The sequence below is a fragment of the Myxocyprinus asiaticus genome, chromosome 26 (genome assembly GCF_019703515.2).
Source record: "Myxocyprinus asiaticus isolate MX2 ecotype Aquarium Trade chromosome 26, UBuf_Myxa_2, whole genome shotgun sequence".
NCBI lineage: Eukaryota > Metazoa > Chordata > Actinopteri > Cypriniformes > Catostomidae > Myxocyprinus > Myxocyprinus asiaticus.
The window spans coordinates 22,031,015-22,052,228 of NC_059369.1; the positions used below are offsets into that span (position 1 = coordinate 22,031,015).

Sequence of the window (21,214 nt, forward strand, 5' to 3'; positions counted from 1 at the left end):
TAAACGTGTGTATGTGTGTGTAAGGTGAGAGAGTATTTCTAAAGAAACCAAACCCATATACCAAATAATGCGTGTGAACACATGGGGGTGATAGTGAGAGATTTATTTTCCAATCCATGTTACAACAGTTCCCAGAACATTCTGTGGCAGGAGTCCAAATAAATAACCTCGATTAAAATCTGTGTATAAAACATATGGAAATCTGGTATCAAATCCACCTGATCTCCTAAAACGGCTTTTTATAGGACATTTAATAATAATTTGGTGCAATCTTTCAACATTGGACCAGCAGTAAAGCAGGTACAGAAACTTTGAGTAAAAGCAACAATGCCGACCAAGCCAGCAGTCAGCACAACATCTGCATGCAAATGATACGTACAAAAGAAGCTCCATGTTACTTATACACCTTACCTAATCAAATTCAGGAACATTTACAATGTGGTAATGACAACATACTGTTTTGGCATACATCAAAAACACCATATTTATTTTCCTAGGAAATATAAGTCACAGTGGCAAAGACTTTTTGTAACTACCTAAAAAAAATGCTACAGTGCTGAATCAAAGCTGCTCTCCACAATAAAGCACACGCACAGTGCATACTTGGTCATATATTAGCAAAATACTGCATAAATATAAAAATGCAAACACTTAAGTGGGCAAGTGGGGATGGACGTATAAAGGCATGGTTTTGAATGATGGAGAGCAATAGCTGCAGTGTCAGTAAAGTGTCTTCCAAGTGGCGAGATGGCTGCTGCATTTTTTCCATCTGGGTAAAAACCGGTGGAGACAGTCAATTACTTCACTAGGACAAAAGGCGCACAAGCACGCTGCGTGCCACTACATAAACCGAGTAACACCCATTTACACCTATGCCAACAACATAAAAACAGGATCAGAATGCTTGCATCTGCTGCTATGTTGTTTTTTTTCCTTTCCTCCAGTTGAGGACTTCACAATCTAGAAATGAACAAAGAGAAACAGCATGTATAAGTGGTCACACCCCTAAGATTTGTCACAGTTTTCTCACCCTTGTGCTGTTCCTGACTTATGTAACTTTCTTCCATGGAACACCGTAGTAGATCTTTAGCAGAATGACAGCCTCAGTCGCCATTCACTTTCATTGCATGGAAAAAAGATGCAATAAAAGTGAATGGTGAACGAGGCTGTACATTTTCCTAACATCTCCTTTTGTGTTCTATGAAAGAAAGTCATATGGGTTTGTTGCGAATGAATGAATAAATAAACTATTCTTTAAAGATTACAAATGTTCCCCCCTAAAATTATTTAAAAAAAAACATCATCATCAAAACAACATTATTAATAATGCTCATGTTCACGGTAACCACCATAATGCCAGTCAAGACACCATAAAGAATTGGTAGAAGGCATAGACCAGGCACATTCAGGCCAGTAAGGACATGTCTTGGTTTTAAGGTATATTACATCTCTCAGACAACCTTAGACAAAGGCTGAATCATGCAACCATCTCATTTATAATGGAGGGGATAAAGATTCAATCCCCTTACATTTTTTCTCTTTCACAAAGGCCAATGGGCGACCACAGACACACATCAACAAATAGCACAAGCTTCCAGCTTTTTGCTACTGTGTGCATACATTTTGGGGTTGGGGGGATGGTGTGGTTATCAACTAAATTTGTTGGAATGGTGGAAGTACCCTTCTTGTGGTTGGAATCATAAATTCCCCAAACCTTTCCTAGTGGTAAAAACAATTAGAAGGACCTCAACTGTCTTACCTCAAACCTCCAAATAACAATGAGTAAGTAAGTACCATCATTCACAAAAATTCCCAATTCCATATTACAAAAACAAGTACTCTCTGTTTGTTGAATTGATTCATCAAAACAGAGTTGAATCAATTAAACAGATCAATATGTTAGACTACAGTCCCACAAATGTAAAACTAAAAAGGGTAATATTAAATAAAACTGAAATCTGCATCTGAAAACTGCATTTTACAAAAAAACGCTACAGAATGCACAGTCCCTTCCGGATTCTGTTGGCACATTTTATTCTAAAGCTCTGGCGTTTTCACTTACAGTCATAATTGTCATCTTCTGTTGAGAAGCAGTCTTTGAAAAGGCAAAGCATGGTCCGATAACAGTTGTCTAATAAGAACTTTGGTGTAACAGATTTCCATCCCTTGTAATATGGGTCCCTCAAGTGATTCCAGATGTTTTGTATGCTCTCTGGAAGTTCCCTCTGTTTGGACAGAGATACAAATGCAGACATTACTAAAACATACTACTCACAAGTAACATCTGCAATATAGACTGAACAGATTCAAGAAGTCAAATCCAACTTAGTTTTAGCCAATCTGGAATACAATATGCCTATGTTTATTTATTATTTGCATGTGATATCAAATCCATAACAATGCTTCTCTCATAAACAGCAATGCAACAGATGCTTGTATTCAAAACGAGAAACATTAGAGGCCCTATTTTAAAGGAAAATTCTCTCATTATTTACTCACCTCCATGCCATCCCAGATGTGTATGACTTTCTTTATTCTGCAGAACACAAATTAAGATTTTTAGAACAATATTTCAGCTCTGTAGGATACAATGCAAGTGAATGGGTGCCAAGATTTTGAAGCTCCAAAAATCACAAAAATTCAGTATAAAAGTAATCCATAAGACTCCAAGAAATATTAAAGGTATGGGTGAGAAACAGATCAATAATTAAGCCAGTTTGATAGAAATTCTTCTTCCTGCCCAGCAGGGGGCATATGCATAAAGAATGTGGTTTGCCAAAAACACAGAAGACGAATGTGAAAGTGAAAGTTAAAGTGGAGGCTGACTGAGCAGGGAGGAGAATTTATAGTAAAATTGGACTTAAATATTTATATGTTTTTCAACCACACCTATCAAATCTCTTCTGGAGACATTGATTTACCCACTGGAGTCATATGGATTACCTTTATGCTGACTTTAGTTATTTTGGAGCTTCAAAATTTTGGTCACCATTCACTTGCATTGAATGGACTTACAAAGCTGAAATATACTTCTAAAAATCTTAATTTGTGTTCTGCAGAAGAAAGAAAGTCATACACATCTGGGATGGCATCAGGGTGAGTAAATGATGACAGAATTTTCATTTTGGAGTGAACTATTCCTTTAAGAGCGCTAGCGTTAAGTGCATCGCTATGCCATAAGTGGGCATGGCCATGAAATTTAGGTATTTTCATGCAAGCATGCAGTAAAGCTAGGCGCAAGTAGGTTTGGCGAAATCGCATGCGCAATGCGCAAATGGGCTGGATTAAGTGCAGTTTAATTCTGAGGTTTTCTCCAGCTATTATTACACCGTGTGTGTCCTATTATATAGTTCATTCCCTCAAGCACCAGCAATATAAACCAAGACAGCACATTCATAAGAAGTTGGCAGTGTAATGGACTGTATGCAGTGAATTAGAAGAATTTAAAGTTACATTCTTTTGTGCATTAAAATGCATCCTTGATGACTGTCGGGCATATTTCTATGACAGTGACACACTCCTTTTATACGCATGGAAAATGTCTGTAGGCTCAGTTAAATTACAAAGAATGTAGGTATTATTAATCCCTTTCATCTACTGACACACAAATCATGGTTAGTATAAACAGTGACTGTATCGGCATGCACTTTACTTCTACCGGTCAATTTTGATAAATGAATTTATTCATAAAATAAACCAAAAATATTTCTAAATTGAAATTACACTTCAAAAGAAAGAAAATATAATCAAAATAACAAAGCGGTCAAAAAATCATGGCCAACCAAAATCCAAACATTTTACTCTCTCCAACTTCTTCCACCGGCCCGTTTGCAGTGACTTAAAAATCACTCTACGACAACAGGTGGAAAATACCTTTAGACTTACAAATTAGACCATAATTGTACATTTAAACATAATAACAATAATAATTGAAAAATAAACCATGACCTATAGATAGTTTAACACAAATCTCATAATTTTTTTTTGTATTATTCTTTCCATATAAGACTCCTATAAAATTCTGAGTTTGGACATGAACTTTATTGCCAACTGCTGGTGGAATCTCCAAACTGCACATGCAGGAACTGAGTTGAAACTTTGTGCCAAGTTAAAACATGGTTTTCAAACGTCTTCAAACACACAACGACCTATTTCTCAGAAAAGTAGCAAATTGCACTTTGCGCCACTACATTAACATACAATAAACACCCAGAGTTTGCACGCATACACCCACAATAATGCAAACACTCCCACCCATGCCCACATGCGCTTTGTGCTGGCACGAAAATTTCGATTAATTAGCACTCTCACAAAAATTGGACAAGATATTGCGCACAGTCGAAAATAGAGCCCTACGTGTCCAAAAGTTGGCTATGAGACAACAAAAGTAAGGAGTAGCAATGAAAGACAGAATTATTCTTAATGTGTGTAATGTGTGCTGCTGTCATCATTGTTCTAACCTCCTCATCTCTGGGATTGTGTTGGTTATATAGCACCTGGAAAACTCTGAAGAGATTTTCCAGATTGGAGAGGTATTTATGGCGTGAAGGATGCCTCTCTGGCAGGATCCTTAAAATCCTCTTTATACCCTGCTGACTAACCAAAAGCCACAAATCCTGTAGATCTCTCAGCTCTACCGGCTGCTCTTCATTCCTCTAAAAACAGAAAGTGAGAGAGGAATAAATAAGACAGAAGGATTGAGACAAGAGGAAACTGTTACGATGAGAGAAATGTTTAATTTGATTACAAAGGTTGTGATTTACAGACATGGGTTATTTTACAAGTCCTTGTATGAGTTTACGAGTCAAGTAATGATAGAATTAATGATTAATGATAGTTAATGATAGAGTTAGGTCTAAGGTCACAGTTTGTATGGTAGGTCGGGTCAAGTTAAGTTAGGAATTTAAGGCGTCAAGTGTTTGAGCCTCTATTAATGAAGTATGAATTAATAATTTTGTCTCAGATTTTATAAAGAAAATACACACCTGTGGGGATTAGTGATAGAATATACATAAAGCAAAGTACATTTTACAAATCAATCTATTTTTATTGGCTTGTTGTAAGCTATACAGCAACATTAAGATGGATGCATGGCACAACAATTAGGCAAATTTTTCTTCCAAATTCTCATTATTGTAATGCAAAAATCTTAAATTGTTACATATTTATAATAGTTTATATATATATATATACAGCATATCATTGTATTATAATAATATATGTTGTACTGTCTTTATGCTGATTTTAAATAAAAAATAATAATAATTTGATCACAGTAAAAATTACTGTATTATGCATTGCATTATTTTATTTATTTAGTTAATTAGTTAGTTTTTTATTTTGGGGTGAAATATGAGCAGAACATGTCCAGATAGGTTTTGTTAAATTCACAATTATATCTCTGCAGTTGTCGAGTCATAACCCTCAAATCCCTCAAAAGTCTTAAAACTGTGACTCGAATCTGACTCTAGAGCCTTAATTCTATGGTGATTGGTGATAAACTGGGAAAATGAGCAAAATAATTTGGGAAGTTGTGGAGAGTGTTTCTTTACATGACGATGGAAAATGAGTCAGTGGGTTGAATGAGGACTGGGTCAGTGGGGTAAGGACTCACCAGTCTGCTGATGTTGCGCAGCCTGAACACCTCCTCATAATGCACTTGAATGGTATAGTTAATGGGAAGGTTTGTTTTCTGTAAATGTCAAAAGTAGAACCGCTTAATTGCATATCATTCATTCCTATTATCTCTCAGTAGCCTATGTGACAGACTTTATAATAAAAACATCTATTCTCCACTTTATGCAAGTTCTTCTTTTTCCGACATTTACCACAAGAGTTGTTTATGTCTGTTCTCAACATATATCAATGTAAGCTTTACAAAGCCCAGTGTGTTTCAGTTTCATATGTTCCCCATTGTTTTTCAGAATATAACTAAGCAATATTAAAGGCATTATGCATCTGCTTACCATATAGCGTCTCCTAAGAGTTATGTTTAGGCTGTCCCTTACTGTTTTCAGAGATACACAGAGATCAGGTGCTGTACTCACGCACACTGGTAATACACAAATAAAACCTACAGGAGCAAAAGAAGAAACAAAGTGATTGAAATGAATGTCATTGCCTGGAAAAACATAATTACAATTATTTCTGTTTTGTCCTTAAACCTTCATAGTATAACAGGTTTGGCTTTATTTCCTCTTAACATACTCAAACTTTCCTTTTCCAAAAAAATAAAAAATAAAAAAAATACAAAATCCTGTTTCATAATTTCAGATGATTCTATCACTTAAGAGTAGCATTCAGTCCCTAAACAAGACATTTGTAATTTAAAAGCCCATGGCTTGTTTTCTTCTGTCTGATATTTTTTAGACTCTGCCACCTGTTACTTTTACATTTACTCAGAAATGTTTTGAAAATGTTTTAACTATGGGCATTAAATAGTTCATGATGTTTACAACATCAGTTACTATTGCTGATGTTTTGGCGGCTTTTGCAATGTACAGTATGATACTGGTGTGTGATGATGTCTCTTTGAAGAGGATGACGCATAAAGTGACTGATGAAGTGTGAAAGGTTGCTACTGTGACTCCTAGAAACAAACCACAAAACCACGGACCGACTTACAAGGAAAACGGTGTGTTAAAATACTTTGACAAATATTTTGTTGCACAGAAGCAAAACTAAATCTGAAATCACTTCCAAATTGACATCTCTCCATCTTCCCTCCAAAAAAAAGAAGAAAAAAAAAGCCAGACATAAGCCAAAAATTGACTGATGATGATAATGCCACAGCACAACAACTTCTCTAATGCAATCCACATTTGGTCAAGGGGAGCAGACATAACATGCATGAGATGGTCACACAATGTTTATGACAATAATTTTCCAGAAGATTAAAGTAAAACTAAAACAGAGGAATTGTGGTAGTAAACCTGAGGCCACGGCTCGGCCTGATCCTGTATCTAAAGATAAGCCATTCTGACTGCCTAGCCCAGAGCGGAAGACAGGGGACCAGCAGTCATCTGTCACTTTGCTGTGGTCTCTGCGGTTGAGCTGCACTAAAGGCAGTTACACAGACATCAACCGTCAGCAAAGTCTTAGAGACCATGAAACAGACTTCCGAGGGTTAGAAGAATTTGTTGTACCGCAGGACTTGGACTATTTTGTCCAATCACTGAACTCCCACCTCTCAACTAACTTATTCTGGCTTCCTTGCCCTCTCTTTTACATTCTGCATCAGTCTGTCTGGCTCAATATCGACAGCACAGGAAGTGGTGACATTAACAGTCACTTCTTAGTTCTTTGATGACAGCATCATATGCAGTGGCTCTCCTCAAGCATATGTTCATCCTGACACTCATTTTCAGAGAAAGAAGGTGACCAAATATGCAGAAACTCTCAGAAACACTTTGTCTTTTCTCTTTAACATGTCTTAAAGGGATAGTTCATCCAAAAATGAAAATTCTCTCATTTACTCACCTTCATGCCATCCCAGATGTGTATGAATTTCTTTCTTCTGCAGAACAAAAATGAAAATTTTTAGAAGAATTTCTCAGCTCTTTTGGTCAGTACAATTGTGGTGGTAGGGGCGTGGTTGAGCGCTGGCTTGTGAATGGAGAGCAAGATCAGGAGATGAGAATGGTAAGGATCATCACCTGGCAATGATTGTTTCTACCAGCTGTTCGTCATTTCAGTGAGAGTTGGAGATGGATTTAGGAGTGAGCCAGACGCCAGTGAGGACAGAGAGAGCTACCACACGCACCCAGAAACTGTTCTGAACGGTTTCCGCTGAAAAGCGTGATTTTGAGTTTAAAATAAACATACCATTTGAGTTGGATTTGCCATCTCCCACTTCCTCCCTTCCCCTAACTGTGAACTTGTTACAACAATGCAAGTGAATGGGTAAAAAAAAAATTGAAGCTCCAAAAAGCACATAAAGGCAGCATAAAAGTATTCCATAAGACACCAGTGGTTAAATCTACATCTTCAGAAGCAATATGATAAGTGGGGGTGAAAAACAGATTTTTTTTTACTATCAATCACCACTTTCACTTTTGCCGATTCGCATTCTTTTTGATTATCGCCACCAAAAAAGGACTTCAATATTGATCTGTTTCTCACCCACACCTATCATATTGCTTCTGAAGATTTAGATTTAAACACTGGAGTCTGATGGATTACTTTTATGCTGCCTTTATATGCTTTTTGGAGCTTCAAAGTTTTGGTCACCATTCACTCGCACTGAATGGACCAACAGAGCTGAAATATTCTTCTAAAAATCTTTGTGTTCAGCAGAAGAAATAAAGTCATACTCTGAGAGTGAGTAAATGATGAGAGAATTTTCATTTTTGGGTGAACTATCCCTTAAACAATTTGTTGTCTAAGCTTGCACACACAGTCAGCCAGAGAAATTCCCACTGGACATATCAGTGGTATTTGTCATTTGTGTAAGCACACAATAGTCTCTCTCCAGCTAGCTCAGAAAGTAATCAATCATATTATGTAGTCTTTTTCATCTTCTGCAAAGTATGTCTAAAGCTGTGACATCTGAAATTCCCACACAACTCATAACACTTCCAAAGAGTTTGAGTGTCGCTCATAGCTGCACATGTCAGCTTTAATTCTTTAAACCCAGACAGAGAACAGAATCTTTCCTCACAACACTATATATGATCTCGCCAGGGTCAGAGTGATATACAGCCTCACATTAAAGAGTTTAGTTCACTGAATCACTGGACTTCACTTACCTAACAACACTCTGAGGAGCCGGTATTCGGGCTTCACCATGGTTCTGCTAATACTCTGCTTATTAGCCTTTGTACTGTAATGGGGCCCCGGCACAAACCTCTCTGAACTCCCGAAAATTCTTCTGTCCTCTTGGTCTGTGGAAAGACATATGAATGAAGTCAGAGAAAATGTCACACCAGTTAGATAGTTCGATATAACACCAGTATTATATGTACAATATCACACGATAGTCACATGATGTGCACACAACAGCACTTCACTGAACTTTTTGGACAAAGAGAATCCAAACAAGAACCATGAATGGCACACCTGAATTCATACAGGCCTACTGTCCTTTTGGATGAAAGGATGCAATACAACCATAACACTAACACAGATAGACCTACCACATCTGACTTTAATGACAAAATAAAAAATAAAAAATAATAAAAAAATACCACACACACAGTTGTAAAAAATAAAGGGTTCATTGTTTATCCGAAGGGCAGGAACTCTGTCAGTAATGTTCCTCTGTTTTTCTTCTGCAGTCCCTATACAGCTGTGTAAAACAAATCCAGATGCTGTCTCTTTTTGCCTCAAAATAAAAATTCCTTTTAATCCTAAAGGGAGCATAGCAAAATCTTGACATTGACAGCAAGTTGCTGACTAATATACAAGAGCATTTGATGAATAGGTGGAACAGCATGTAAGTTTTGTGTGTGTGTTTGTCTCTTTACCAGAAATGTCATCTGTAAACTATAGATTTATTTCTTGAATATGGGAAATTAGCAAACCTATTATATAAAATAGAAAATATGGGTCGAATTGCATGAAGAAAAAAGCTGTAAAGTTCAGACCACGTGAACGCGTCGTAACCTACACATCTCACGCACCTGCAAGTTTTATTATTATTATTTTATTGGTATTTTTTTCTTCTTCTATTTAGCAGTCAAATAGCTTTCTATTCATAGATCAAAGCCAAATCAAATATTACACCAGTTTGATTTTTCTCTCAATCAAGAATCAAATGCTGCTTTTTGACAAATCTAGGTCTGGGATGAGGCCATCCGGCGCGAAAAAGACACATTACAGATAGACTACATAATTATTATTATTTTATTTTTTTCTTCATATCTTTTGGTGTTGCATATTTGAGTCAGCTCGTTATAACTACATGAGTTGACAGGTGTTCTTTGGTAAGAAATAAAGATGACTCCTACAAAAAAATCCAAAAATCTTTAAACATTAAAAACAATTTATACAATTAGAGTAGGCCATTTAAAATATAAAGAGTATATACTACTACAGCTACTACTTAATAATAATAATAAATTATAAAACACGGACAAATACGCCAATATAAAGGATACAACATAATACAACAAGCTAATTCATGAATTATGCACAAGCATTCACATACGAGCCGATCGCGTTTGACAAAAAGTAGCTATTAGTCTGTTTTGTCGTCAGAACTTAATTCACCTTAAATCTCAAAAATCAAAAACCAAAAGCAATCCATAAATTGTCAGTTCTTGAACAGTGCTATATTTCGATGAAACACGTTTTTTCCCCTCTTCGCGCTTAATTCCTTCGTAATACGCATTAATGACAACGAACGTCTCACTTGAGCAGCGCGCGAACAATTCAACCATTCAACAGCGCAACGAAAGTAAATAAGCCACAAACCTTTCGATGCGATAAGCCAGGCTCTCTTTAATCAACCACATATAATTGTTTGCTTAACCTTGTGGATATGACCGCTGACAGTTGCAGGCGTGCAGAATACTGGATGAAGCATTAAATTCGCCCCCTTTTCAATGCAATGTCCACCCAGATGACTTGGAAACTCCCTTTCTTAATATTACCTCTGTAGGTTGAAGTCGCTATATGCCCACTTACAGCCTTCTTCACGTTAAACTACCACGAGAAGAACACGCCGAGTAATGAGCGTCAGTCGATGAGACTCTTACTTTCACTTTTCAGTGGACTCAACTTAACTCATCAGTTGCTGAATGCGAGCAAAAAGGTTTTACAGCCTACCTGAAATTAAAAGAATGAAGAAACCCTTGCTTTAACAACCGCTGCTACTGGTACAGGTATATAAATAAGTCTGAGTTACCACAAAACTGACACCAGACAGAGATTCGGCCTCCACAACATTGCAAGGCCGGTTATCAAAGAAGCATCAAGACACTTTTGGTCTATCAGTCATACCTAAGAAACGTGTAGCCAAGTGTCACTTAAGCCAACTACAAAGTGTCTTTGTCCCACTCTCCCTCTAAATCTCATTCACACACACACACACACATTACTGATTCCTACATTTACTGTGGTTCTGTGGTGACAGGCATGGCACAGTTGTACACATTTGGGAATTTCTTGACAAAACGTCTTTTTTGGCCTTCAAGTCAGCTCGCAACACAATGGACAATGGATGGGCATATGGGTGACCAACGCTTGTTGTGCGTAGAACGCCATTGTCAGTGGCCACAATGGCCCCGTTGTTTTGTGGTACCTATAATCTGTAATTAGGGGTCGATACAGCTATCTGTGATGTCCTAACAAAGGGCAGAGCTACCGAAGACCCAAGACGACAAATGAGAGGGGCATTCCAAAGCCCCAACACCCCAAAAATAATAAAACAGCCAAAACACCATCTGTCAGCCCAGATTACATCACATCAATATGGAAACTCCCCAAAGGAAGAAGAGTGACAGAAAACTTCTAAACTTGTTTCTTAACATCGAGAAATGGGTTAAGACATTCCCCAGAATATCTCAACCTGCTTTTGCTTTTTTACACAGTGAAATAAGTCAAAAGCAAATCTAGTTTATTGTCAAATTGGCTTTGATAAACTAAACTGACTTGAACAGAACAATGGTGTTCATTTAAAGTTTCAGAGTTGCCCAATCACCAATAATTACATTAAAAATTGCAGTAAACACATGAACAACTTTACACTCAGAAGTACTTGAAGGTTCCTTTGATTGAGAGGTTAAGTCTGAGAGTCCATAAAACAATTGACAGATGACTGCGGATGACTCATTTACACACTGGACTAGAAACAGATACAAACATCCTCATAGCATGTTACTCAAGTGAAGTCTTAAAGGGATAGCTTACCCAAAAATGAAAATTCTCTAATCATTTACTCACCCTCATGCCATCCCAGAGATGTGTTTGACTTTTTTAGAAGAATATTTTTAGCTCTGTAGGTCCATATAATTCAAGTGAATGGTGATGAGACCTTTGTAGCTCCAAAAATCATATAAAGGAAACATAAAAGCAATCCATAAGACTCCAGTGTTTACAGTAAATCCATATCTTCAGAAGTGATATAATAGGTGTGGGTGAGAAACAGATACAGATGTATATCCTTTTTTACTCTAAATCTCCACTTTTCACTTCTGCCTGTTTAGTTTCACATCTGAAAGTGAAAGTTAAAGTGAAGATTTATGTTAAAAAGGGGACTTAAATATTGATCTGTTTTTCACCCACACCTATTATATCACTTGTGAAGATTTGGATTACCTTTATGTTTCCTTTATGTGCTTTTTTAGAGCTACAAAGGTCTGATCACCATTCACATTGCATTGTCCCACAGAGCTGAAATATTCTTCTAAAATCTTAATTTGTGTTCAGCAGAAGAAAGTCATTCACCTCTGGGATGGCATGAGGGTGAGTAAATTATAATTTTCATTTTTGTGTAAACTATCCCTTTAAGCGCACTTGTAAATTTTGTGGCCTTACTCCTGTTGCTCAGTTTTGTAAATCTATACTACAACATGCCATTGCAGTAATTTTTGTAATTCTTGAAATAAAGAATGGTAAATTATTTTAGATTAAGGGTGTCATTATAGTGTGATGATTTGTCAGCAGGGGAGTAAGGTAGAGGGTTTTTATTCCATTGACATTGTGGGTGTTACTTCAATCAGAAGATGACTCAGCAAACAGATGACAAATATAATTTTGTCACCATCTGTCTTCACTGTTGTCATGCTCCACAGCCTGAAGCAATTACTTAAAATTACACAATGACACAAAATGATTAATTACCAACAAAACAATCGTTGCCAAAAATGGAGATATGCAGTGTGTTGTTTTGTGTAAATACTGAGGCAATGTGCTTCTACACAGATTACAAATGTAGTTGAATTTTTGCAGGACACTGCTTGGCATCAGTCAGGATTTTAAAGAGTGCACAACATACCACTACAAATGTGTACAAGAGTATCTCAGGTCAGATCAGTGATTAAATGAGTTAGCAAAGTAAGCATCGACTTACAGAGTAAGGTAAACAACCCAATGTACTGCACTAAAATGAGCATATGAGCTTAGAGATCCCACTACATTTTCTCACTCTGCCCATGTTAATTTGTAATCTCAATATCACTCTCTGATGACTATTTGGTGAATTGGATAAAATAAAGCCTGTGTAGGTTCACATGAGATTAATACTGCATAACTTGAACTTTTTTCATCAAGGAATGACTAAAGCATAACAATTTTAATGCATTAAAAACAAGAGTGACTCATTATCATAAGATAATTACAAGACCATTGAGGCTTCCACTAAAAATAAGAAAAAAAAAAAAAAAAAAAAAAATTATGTATACGACTTTCTTCTGTCGCACACAGATTTTTAGAAACATATCTGTTCTGTAGGTCCATACAATGCAAGTGAATGGTGACAAGAACATAGAAGCTCCAAAACACTAACAAAAGGCAGCATGAAATGAATCAATACAACTCCAGGTAGTTTAATCCATGACTTCTGAAACGATCCACTGGTTTTGGGTGATAACAGACCAAAATATAACCCCTTTTCACTGTACATCTTGCCATGGCAGTCTCTAGGCACGATCATGATTTCAATCTAGATTACGCTTCTTAGTGCTTGACGCATGCGCAGAGTGCTAGATGGCGTTAGGAAGTGTAATCAAGCTTGAAAACATGATCGCCAAGGACACTTCTGTTGTAAGGTTTTTAGTGATTTTTATATTTTTGTCTGTTCTCATCAAAATCCAATCAGATTGCTTCAGAAGACATGGATTAAATTACTGGAGTTTTATGGATATCCTTTATGATAACTGTGCTTTTTGGTGCTTCAAAGTTTTGGTCACCATTCACTTGCATTGTATGGACCTACAGAGCTGATATTCTTCTAAAAATCTTTTTTTTTTTTGTGTTGCAGAAGAAAGTCATACACATCTAGGATGGCAGAAGGTTGATAAATGATCAGAGACTTTTCATTTTTGGGTGAACTATCCCTTTAAGAAAAACAAACGGGTTAAGAGTGGATGAGTGTAAACCTGCTTTGCCTGTGTGTTCAGTTAAAGACAAACAGCAAGTCTTATGACATACACGGAAATACTGGTCAATGTAAAAAAGGTTTATTTACAACATTCTCACACTTCATGAAACAGGACTATTTCTGTTTTTTTTTTTTTTTTTCCTTTTCAGTTTAAGTGATTAGGGCTCCAACACGATACAAAAAAACATTTAAGTTAAAACAGATTTGCCATTTCCCTTGACAAAAAAAAACAAATAAACCAAAAACCTAAAGCTATTTTACAAAGTCTGTTTTTACAAATTTAAGAACAGCATTTTTAACCCTAAAAAGAAAAAACCAATATTCAAGATGTGAATAATTGAATGTTTTATGCAGAATACAATTAATTCAATAAAATGTGGATTTAGCTGGATTTCATTTGCACTGCAGTACATTTTCAAAGTTATGTCTATTTTGCTTGTGCCATAATTATATAATGGGTGATCTGATGTAGTCTTCTGCATGAAAATAACTCATCTGAAAATATTGGTGTCTAGACGCAACTGCTCAGTATGAACTTAATGATAAAACTGAGTTGCTTTATACTGAGTACAGTAACAATTGCAGTTTGTGTTTTTGATAGTCAAGCAGGACAGGGTCATTGACCACAGGGACCATGACAGCTCCCAGATGGCTCCAGTTAAAGGGGGAACTTCCTTCATCTGTCACCAAAGTGTTGCTCCTATACTTGTGGTAGGAAAGTTTTGAAGCCACAGCAATGGGAAGCCTGGGAAAACAGTAGGATTTCTCATAGTTTGCCTGCCAGACGTGAGGACATTAGAAGGCATAGCGTGTTCTGATGTCTTCCAGTTTCTTAGACACCTCTGGAGGCGTGCGATCCAACTCCTCAGCCACACTCTTCTGCTTATGAGGGTCCATGGAGTTAAACTGTTCACACAGGTCTCCATCTATCACATTCTGGAGAAATAAAAGCAAATTCAGAGAGAAAGAGGGGCAAACTGTGCAGTTACTGACCCCAAAAGAGTCTCTGAAAAGTGATGCTACTATTTATCAAAAAGGTGCACTCGCATTTAATAATAAAGTTTTTTTGGTTATGTTGCACTGACCTATATGGTCATCCTGTACTTACACTGACACCTAGCAGCGTGGATGCAACATCATGCAAAAGCAGCACTTTTTGGTTACCAATGCCATTGTACAAATGCACTCATCTGTGATAAGCCATGAATATTTTATACTGTGAACAAAAGTGTGATAAGATGACTACGGAAATAAAACTATGGTTATGTGATCTCAACATGGTGAAAAAAACATCTTTTATTAGGCCACTGATATGGCTGGAGTAATGATTTCATGCGAGCATACATGACTAACATTTTTTTTCAAAGTACTATTCATTTCTTACGGGGAGAAAAAATGACTGTGTGCACCTTTAAAGATACGTACAGCATTGATTATGTTTTGTATGTTAGCTCTGACCTTCACAGGGAAATAGTAGGAACGAAAGCTGAGGTGATCTCGGCCGCACAGAGGGGGAAACTCAGAGCGCATGTGCATCTCTAAATGCTGGAAGAAGTCGTGATCCTGAGGACAGATGAGAAAGAAATAATCCTTAAAACTGCACAATTCAAGTTAACAGCCAGGTTCAACCTCAACTACCCAAGAGTGGAAAAATAATGACAAATATGGTACAATATTTACCACATTATGCCAAACCTCTTTCAGGGTTGCTGCAGTTTTTAAAATCAAATTTAAGACTTTTTAAGACCTATTTCAAGACCTGAACAAATAAATTAATAATGTATCCCCATACCAAAACAAACCTACACAATCTCATAATAAATCATGTATCACAGACTCTTACTTAAACAGGCAGGGGCACACATTCAACATGGCCTTAACACTGCTTGTCAGTAAAACATTGTAGGCTATATGCAAGTTTAAAACACTCAAGACATGTTTTCCACATATATACAGTATCACATTAAAATTGGTATTTATTTATAAATGTACCATTATATAAATACAAACTGAAGGTCGATAAATATTGGATATTGCTGATATGACAATGTGTTGAAAGAAAAGCAATTAATCTGCCAAAAGTTCTTAATATTGGTAGCCTATATTAAATGTTCTTAATATATCCTTCCTGTGATGGGGAGGGCCAGACAGAGGCCACAAGAGTTCAAACTGAATTAAATTCCAGATGCAGTTTATGGTGCAACCAATATACTAATAACCAAGAAAAATTATAATAAAATAGATTTGATTCATAGCGCTGAACTTTTAACTTTAAAGGCTGAAATAAACCGGGGGCTCTTATTTTGAAATGTTTGCGCTTCACTGCTTCTAGCTGCTCAATCATACAATGATCTAAAGCCTATTACAATATAAACAATTAAAAATAAACATTAGCATATTTCATCAACGCTATATAATCATCAACAGATGATCATTAGCGATTGCTTGTCATAAATTTCCGATATGGCTTAATGATTGCGAACTGAACTGCAACAGCTGGAAACACTCACAAGCCCCCACGTGCTTGGAGAAAATACAACAGTGCCACGTTTTCACTCTGAAGGATGTAGTGCATGCATTTATTTAATTAAATCGTATTCTTTTGAAGTTTATCACATTAGGTCATATCAGGAATCCTGTCTTTCCACCTCCAAATTTAAAGACATCTTTAAATGATAATTAAGACTTTAGTTGTATCATTTAAGACTTTTTCTGACCTTAAATTTGGGAAAAATGAATTCAAGACATTTTAAGACTTAAGGATCCGTGGGAAACCTGTCTTTGTCAACAGCATAAAGGTGTAACTTTGGCTTGATAACTGAAGTTGCACCATAAATGTCAGTCCCTACTCTGCCTGCCTGAAGATGAGCAAGCACCCTAAGAACTTCACCTCTTCTGCGGTTTTAGACTAAAAAGGACCATTGCACATTAACACCCTTATGTTACTCTTTTTGTGCTTTAAGGAACTGTACCTCATGAGAGGTGAACGGTACCAGGATACCAATGCCTCCTGATAGTGTAGTGTACACCAGGGACTCTGATCCTCCAGGGATGAGGGTGGTTTTCTGGAGGGACAGCACTGTCTCTCCTATGTGATAGTTAATTATCACCTCAGCCTGCAATCAAAAGAGAAGAAAAATTATGAAAACAGGTATGCACTAAAATGGGACATGAGAAGTCCAAACGTTTAAGCGGTTACAATACAAATCACAATTAATAAAGCTGAAGTGTGTAATTTCTGACCACTACTGTCAGCAAACAGATTTTTAAAAATAAATCACTACCCCTGTCATCCATTGGTTGTACAAACAGATCACACCACTGATCGAGCCAATGTTGCTGTGTTAGGTTGGATAGGCCGCTCAAACAAAATGTTTGATAGCGGCACAGTATTTAAACTTTTAGATGAAATCAACTTACTCTGCATATTCAGCTGGTATAAGGACATTTTCTCATTTAAAAAAATTACACACATCAGCTTTTCAAGAAATTCATAGTTACCAAAATTGGACAAATGACACTGCAGCCCCTATAGACACACAAAATGAGAACTTTCACAGTATTGGATTCACAACAACCCACCCAGTCCACCTCTGTCCTGCTTACACGTGCTTTTGGCATGTCTGTCAAAGCTAGACGCAAGTCACTGGTGTGCAAACAGGGACTTTCCCTTGTGTCCACCAAAACATTTCCATGCTCCTCATTTGCATATAATGATCTCTGGCTACAGGACAAGATTTGCTGTTGAGGTTTCAGAACCACAGCAGAGTGTGGACTCTAGCCAAAAGGTTTTGCTGTGCAAGTCCGGGTGTATGTGTGTGAGGGGGGAGGAGCAACCACAACACCAACCAGACAGACAAAAACACTGTCCAAAAACAAGCAGTCAGGGACAGCTCAGTGCCGAGGCTCTTTCGAACAATTTCTGGAGCCTGTGGGAAACAAGGTGTTGAGTCAAGGGTTCAGCAGATGCTTCTAACCTTTTGTGATGCTCCATTAAGCAAGCCTCTGTCCCACAATGCTTTGTTCCCTGTGGGGTCCTCATCAACATCATCACTGGTGTTGGGGGGCAAACGGACCTGAATATAAACATGTGCTCAGTATGCATTTCATGTCTGTAGCAAATGATTATGACACCTCAGTTTCTTCTATTTTAAAGGAACAGTTTAGGCAAAACTGAAATGTGTCATTTACTCAAACAGCTGTTGTTTCACAAATTTAAGACTCTTTCTTCCATGGAACACAGATGATGTTACCAATCATTTTCACTGCACATTATTCCCCATTCAATGGAAGTGAATGGTGACTGGGACTAACACTCAGCCTAACATCTCCTTTTGTGTTCAATGGAAGAATGTCATATGGATTTGGAACAACATGAGGCTGAGTAAATAATAATATAATTTATTTTGGGGTGAATTATCCCTTTAAAAATGGTTTCTAATATTTCCCTGAAAATGGACATAATGTGCATTTTGAAATTTAAAAATGTACAAATGTGCAAATATGCATTATTTACAAATGAAATTCTGGATTGTTTACATTGGCCTAGCAAATATATTCAATATCAAGCACATCAGTAATTCTGGTAATCCCAAAGTTCCCAAAACCAAACAAGTGACAACTCTCACAACGCAGATGTTTCCAAACTTATCAGCGGCGGCCATCGTGTCATAATCAAGCAGGCAGGCGGTCGTGACCCAGCGAGGATAAGTATCGTCAGCGAAGATGATGAGCTGGTTTTCGTTGCGCCGGTAGCGCACCCAGAATAGACTCTCCTGAACATCGGACACAATCACACGCTGCCCAATGGTGTGGATGCCCGTCACTAAGTTAGGAACATGCTGCAAGAACAAGAACATGACACTTAGTGAATGCAGTTTAGCAGCATGTACTATGTGCAGCACTATATAAAAAAACTGAATGTAGACATTCAGCTACAAACACCAGACTATCCTATACAGGGACGCTATAATTAAAGAAAAATATTTAACAAGAGAAAAGGAATAGGGTGGCTAACTTAGTTCACTGAAAAATTTAATTTGCCATCATTTGCTCACCCTCATGTTGTTCAAAACCTGTTTTACAAACTTTTCCCTCCGTACAACACAAATGATGTTAGGCAGAATTGCATCTTTTTTTTTTTTTCATACAATGTATGAAAGTGAATGGTAACGGAGGCTGACATTCTACCAAACATTTCCTTGTGTAGAAGTCCAAGTTTTATTTGAAAAATGTTACATAGCAAACAGCAGTAGTCATATGGGTTTGGAACAACATGAGGGTGAGTAATGAACTTTTTTTGCTAAAAAATAAAATCCTCCATATAATACTTGCAAAACTATGCTGTCTGAGCTTCTGTTTGAATGCTTTTCATGTGGTTATGCATCAACAAAGATGAGCAAGTGCAGTGTGTCACAGACATTACTCATTCAACACTTAAAAAAATTCTAGTCATTTATTTACTTTGGGGAAAAATGCTTTTGTGACTTTTCACCTTGTTTTCACACTTGCGGAGAAGTTTCTTCTTTCCCAGGTCATAGATACGCAAGAGTTTGCCCACTCCCACCAACACTCGCCCCTGAAAGGGAGCAATAGCCAGGGGCACATCCTCCACAGGCGTCTGTTAATCAGAACCTATGTTAAAATCAATTCACCTTCACATTTGTCTTGCTTAAAAGGGAGCTGACAATACTGGTACATGGGGCCGGATTCATGAAACATTAAGAATAAAACTCTTCTTAAATTATAGTTTCTTCTATTCTCAAATTTAAGAAAAAAGCTAAGAATAGCTTTTGGGATGGGAATGGGGTTCAAGCCCCAGCACTGCCAAGATGCCACTGTTGGGCCCTTGAGCAAGGCCCTTGACCCTATCTGCTCCAGGGGCGCCGTATCTTGGCTGACCCTGCACTCTGACCCCAGCTTAGCTGTGATATGTGAAAAAAAGAATTTCACTGTATATGTGCAAATGTGTGATAAAATTATAATTATAATTATTAAATTATAATTATTATTCTAGAAATTAATTTGAAATGTTCTCATCTTTTTCCTTAATCAACGTTTAAAGTTAGAAACCTTCTTATGAACTACTTATATCCTAATACACCTGAATACACATGGCTTGGATATATATTTGGGACAAAGAATCACTAGACATCACTCTAGAAACACTATCCAAACAGTTCCATTTAATAGAAATTAAACCCTGGCCAGAGCACCTACACCATTTTGCAACTGGCCACACTTGAATCATTTCTAGGGCACATTTAAATATTTGTGGGAAATCCCAAATTTCTTAGCCCTCAGCTCACACATGGGACCAATCAAGGGTTTTATGCCAAGTCATTTCCTGTTTCACTCACCTTGTGCAAAAACTCCAGCTTGTCCCCACCCCCAACCAGCCGATAGGTATAAATATATCCCCCACCAACGGAGCGGGGATTTAGTATCATATCTCTGGCTACGCCCACCAACACATACCAGTCATCACCTCCACTGGAGAAGCGACATACAGCCACACTGGAGGATTAAAGAGACATACACAAATTAACCAAGTTGAGATGAGGGAAAAAATAAATACAAGACATGGCAAGATGGTACACCTAAAAGGGATAGTTCACCCAAAAATGAAAATTCTCTCATTATTTACTTACACTCATGATATCCCAGATGTGTATGACTTTGTCTCCACCAGAACACATTTGAAGAAAAATAGAAAAATATCTTAGGTCCTTAAAATGCAAGTGGTTAGTGACTTCTCTCTTGAAGCTCCAAAAAGAACAGACAGTCACAGCATAAATGCCATCCATATGACTCCAGCTGTTAATGTCATCTAAAGCGACACTATTGCTTTTGGTGTGAAAAAGATCAATATTTAAGTACTTTTTAACTATAATCCAACATGAGGGTAAGCTTCATGAGTGGGTGGAGTCCAAGCGGTCTCTCGTGTGACGTGTTTGCGTTGCTATGATACTGACGTAATCTCACATTCTCCTCTAGGTTGAGACATCCAGGTTAAGCACACAAACGCACCATTGTGAGTAAAGAAACAGATAAATACAGATCTAAACCAAAACCAACCAAGCTACTGCGTTCCTCCTCACTTATAAACAGCGCTGCTCTTCCGTCTGTGAGGCACGTGCGTCGGTTCTCCCATGTTTCAAATGCCTATTCGAT

At 37.3% G+C, this 21,214-nt stretch overlaps 2 protein-coding genes across 7 annotated transcripts in view; both read right to left on the reverse strand.

Moving 5' to 3' along the window:
- Nucleotides 1-66: 66 nt before the first annotated feature.
- LOC127417415 (interleukin-34-like) lies at nucleotides 67-11,773 on the reverse strand. 6 transcript variants are annotated; one of them, XM_051657460.1, is made up of 7 exons: nucleotides 11,687-11,773; nucleotides 8,748-8,882; nucleotides 5,967-6,073; nucleotides 5,615-5,692; nucleotides 4,461-4,655; nucleotides 2,063-2,225; nucleotides 67-960 (listed from the first exon to the last, which is right to left on the reverse strand). In XM_051657460.1, the coding sequence occupies exons 2-7, from the start codon at nucleotides 8,785-8,787 to the stop codon at nucleotides 917-919; spliced, it is 627 nt and encodes a 208-aa protein (XP_051513420.1). In that variant the 5' UTR covers nucleotides 8,788-8,882; nucleotides 11,687-11,773; the 3' UTR covers nucleotides 67-916. The 6 variants fall into 6 exon arrangements, with proteins under 6 accessions (XP_051513420.1, XP_051513418.1, XP_051513416.1 ...); XM_051657458.1 differs by lacking the exon at nucleotides 11,687-11,773 and adding an exon at nucleotides 10,768-10,900; XM_051657456.1 differs by lacking the exon at nucleotides 11,687-11,773 and adding an exon at nucleotides 10,593-10,737.
- A 2,331-nt stretch (nucleotides 11,774-14,104) lies between these two features.
- The window catches only part of LOC127417405 (splicing factor 3B subunit 3-like), a 38,019-nt gene continuing 30,909 nt past the window's right edge, over nucleotides 14,105-21,214 (reverse strand). Inside the window, exons 21-27 of the mRNA XM_051657440.1 lie at nucleotides 20,401-20,557; nucleotides 19,536-19,661; nucleotides 18,670-18,882; nucleotides 18,019-18,117; nucleotides 17,014-17,157; nucleotides 15,500-15,604; nucleotides 14,105-14,977 (exon numbers count right to left, since the gene is read on the reverse strand). Of these exons, the coding sequence (XP_051513400.1) occupies nucleotides 14,837-14,977; nucleotides 15,500-15,604; nucleotides 17,014-17,157; nucleotides 18,019-18,117; nucleotides 18,670-18,882; nucleotides 19,536-19,661; nucleotides 20,401-20,557 (985 nt within the window). The 3' untranslated portion in view covers nucleotides 14,105-14,836. The remainder of the gene's footprint in view (nucleotides 14,978-15,499; nucleotides 15,605-17,013; nucleotides 17,158-18,018; nucleotides 18,118-18,669; nucleotides 18,883-19,535; nucleotides 19,662-20,400; nucleotides 20,558-21,214) is intronic.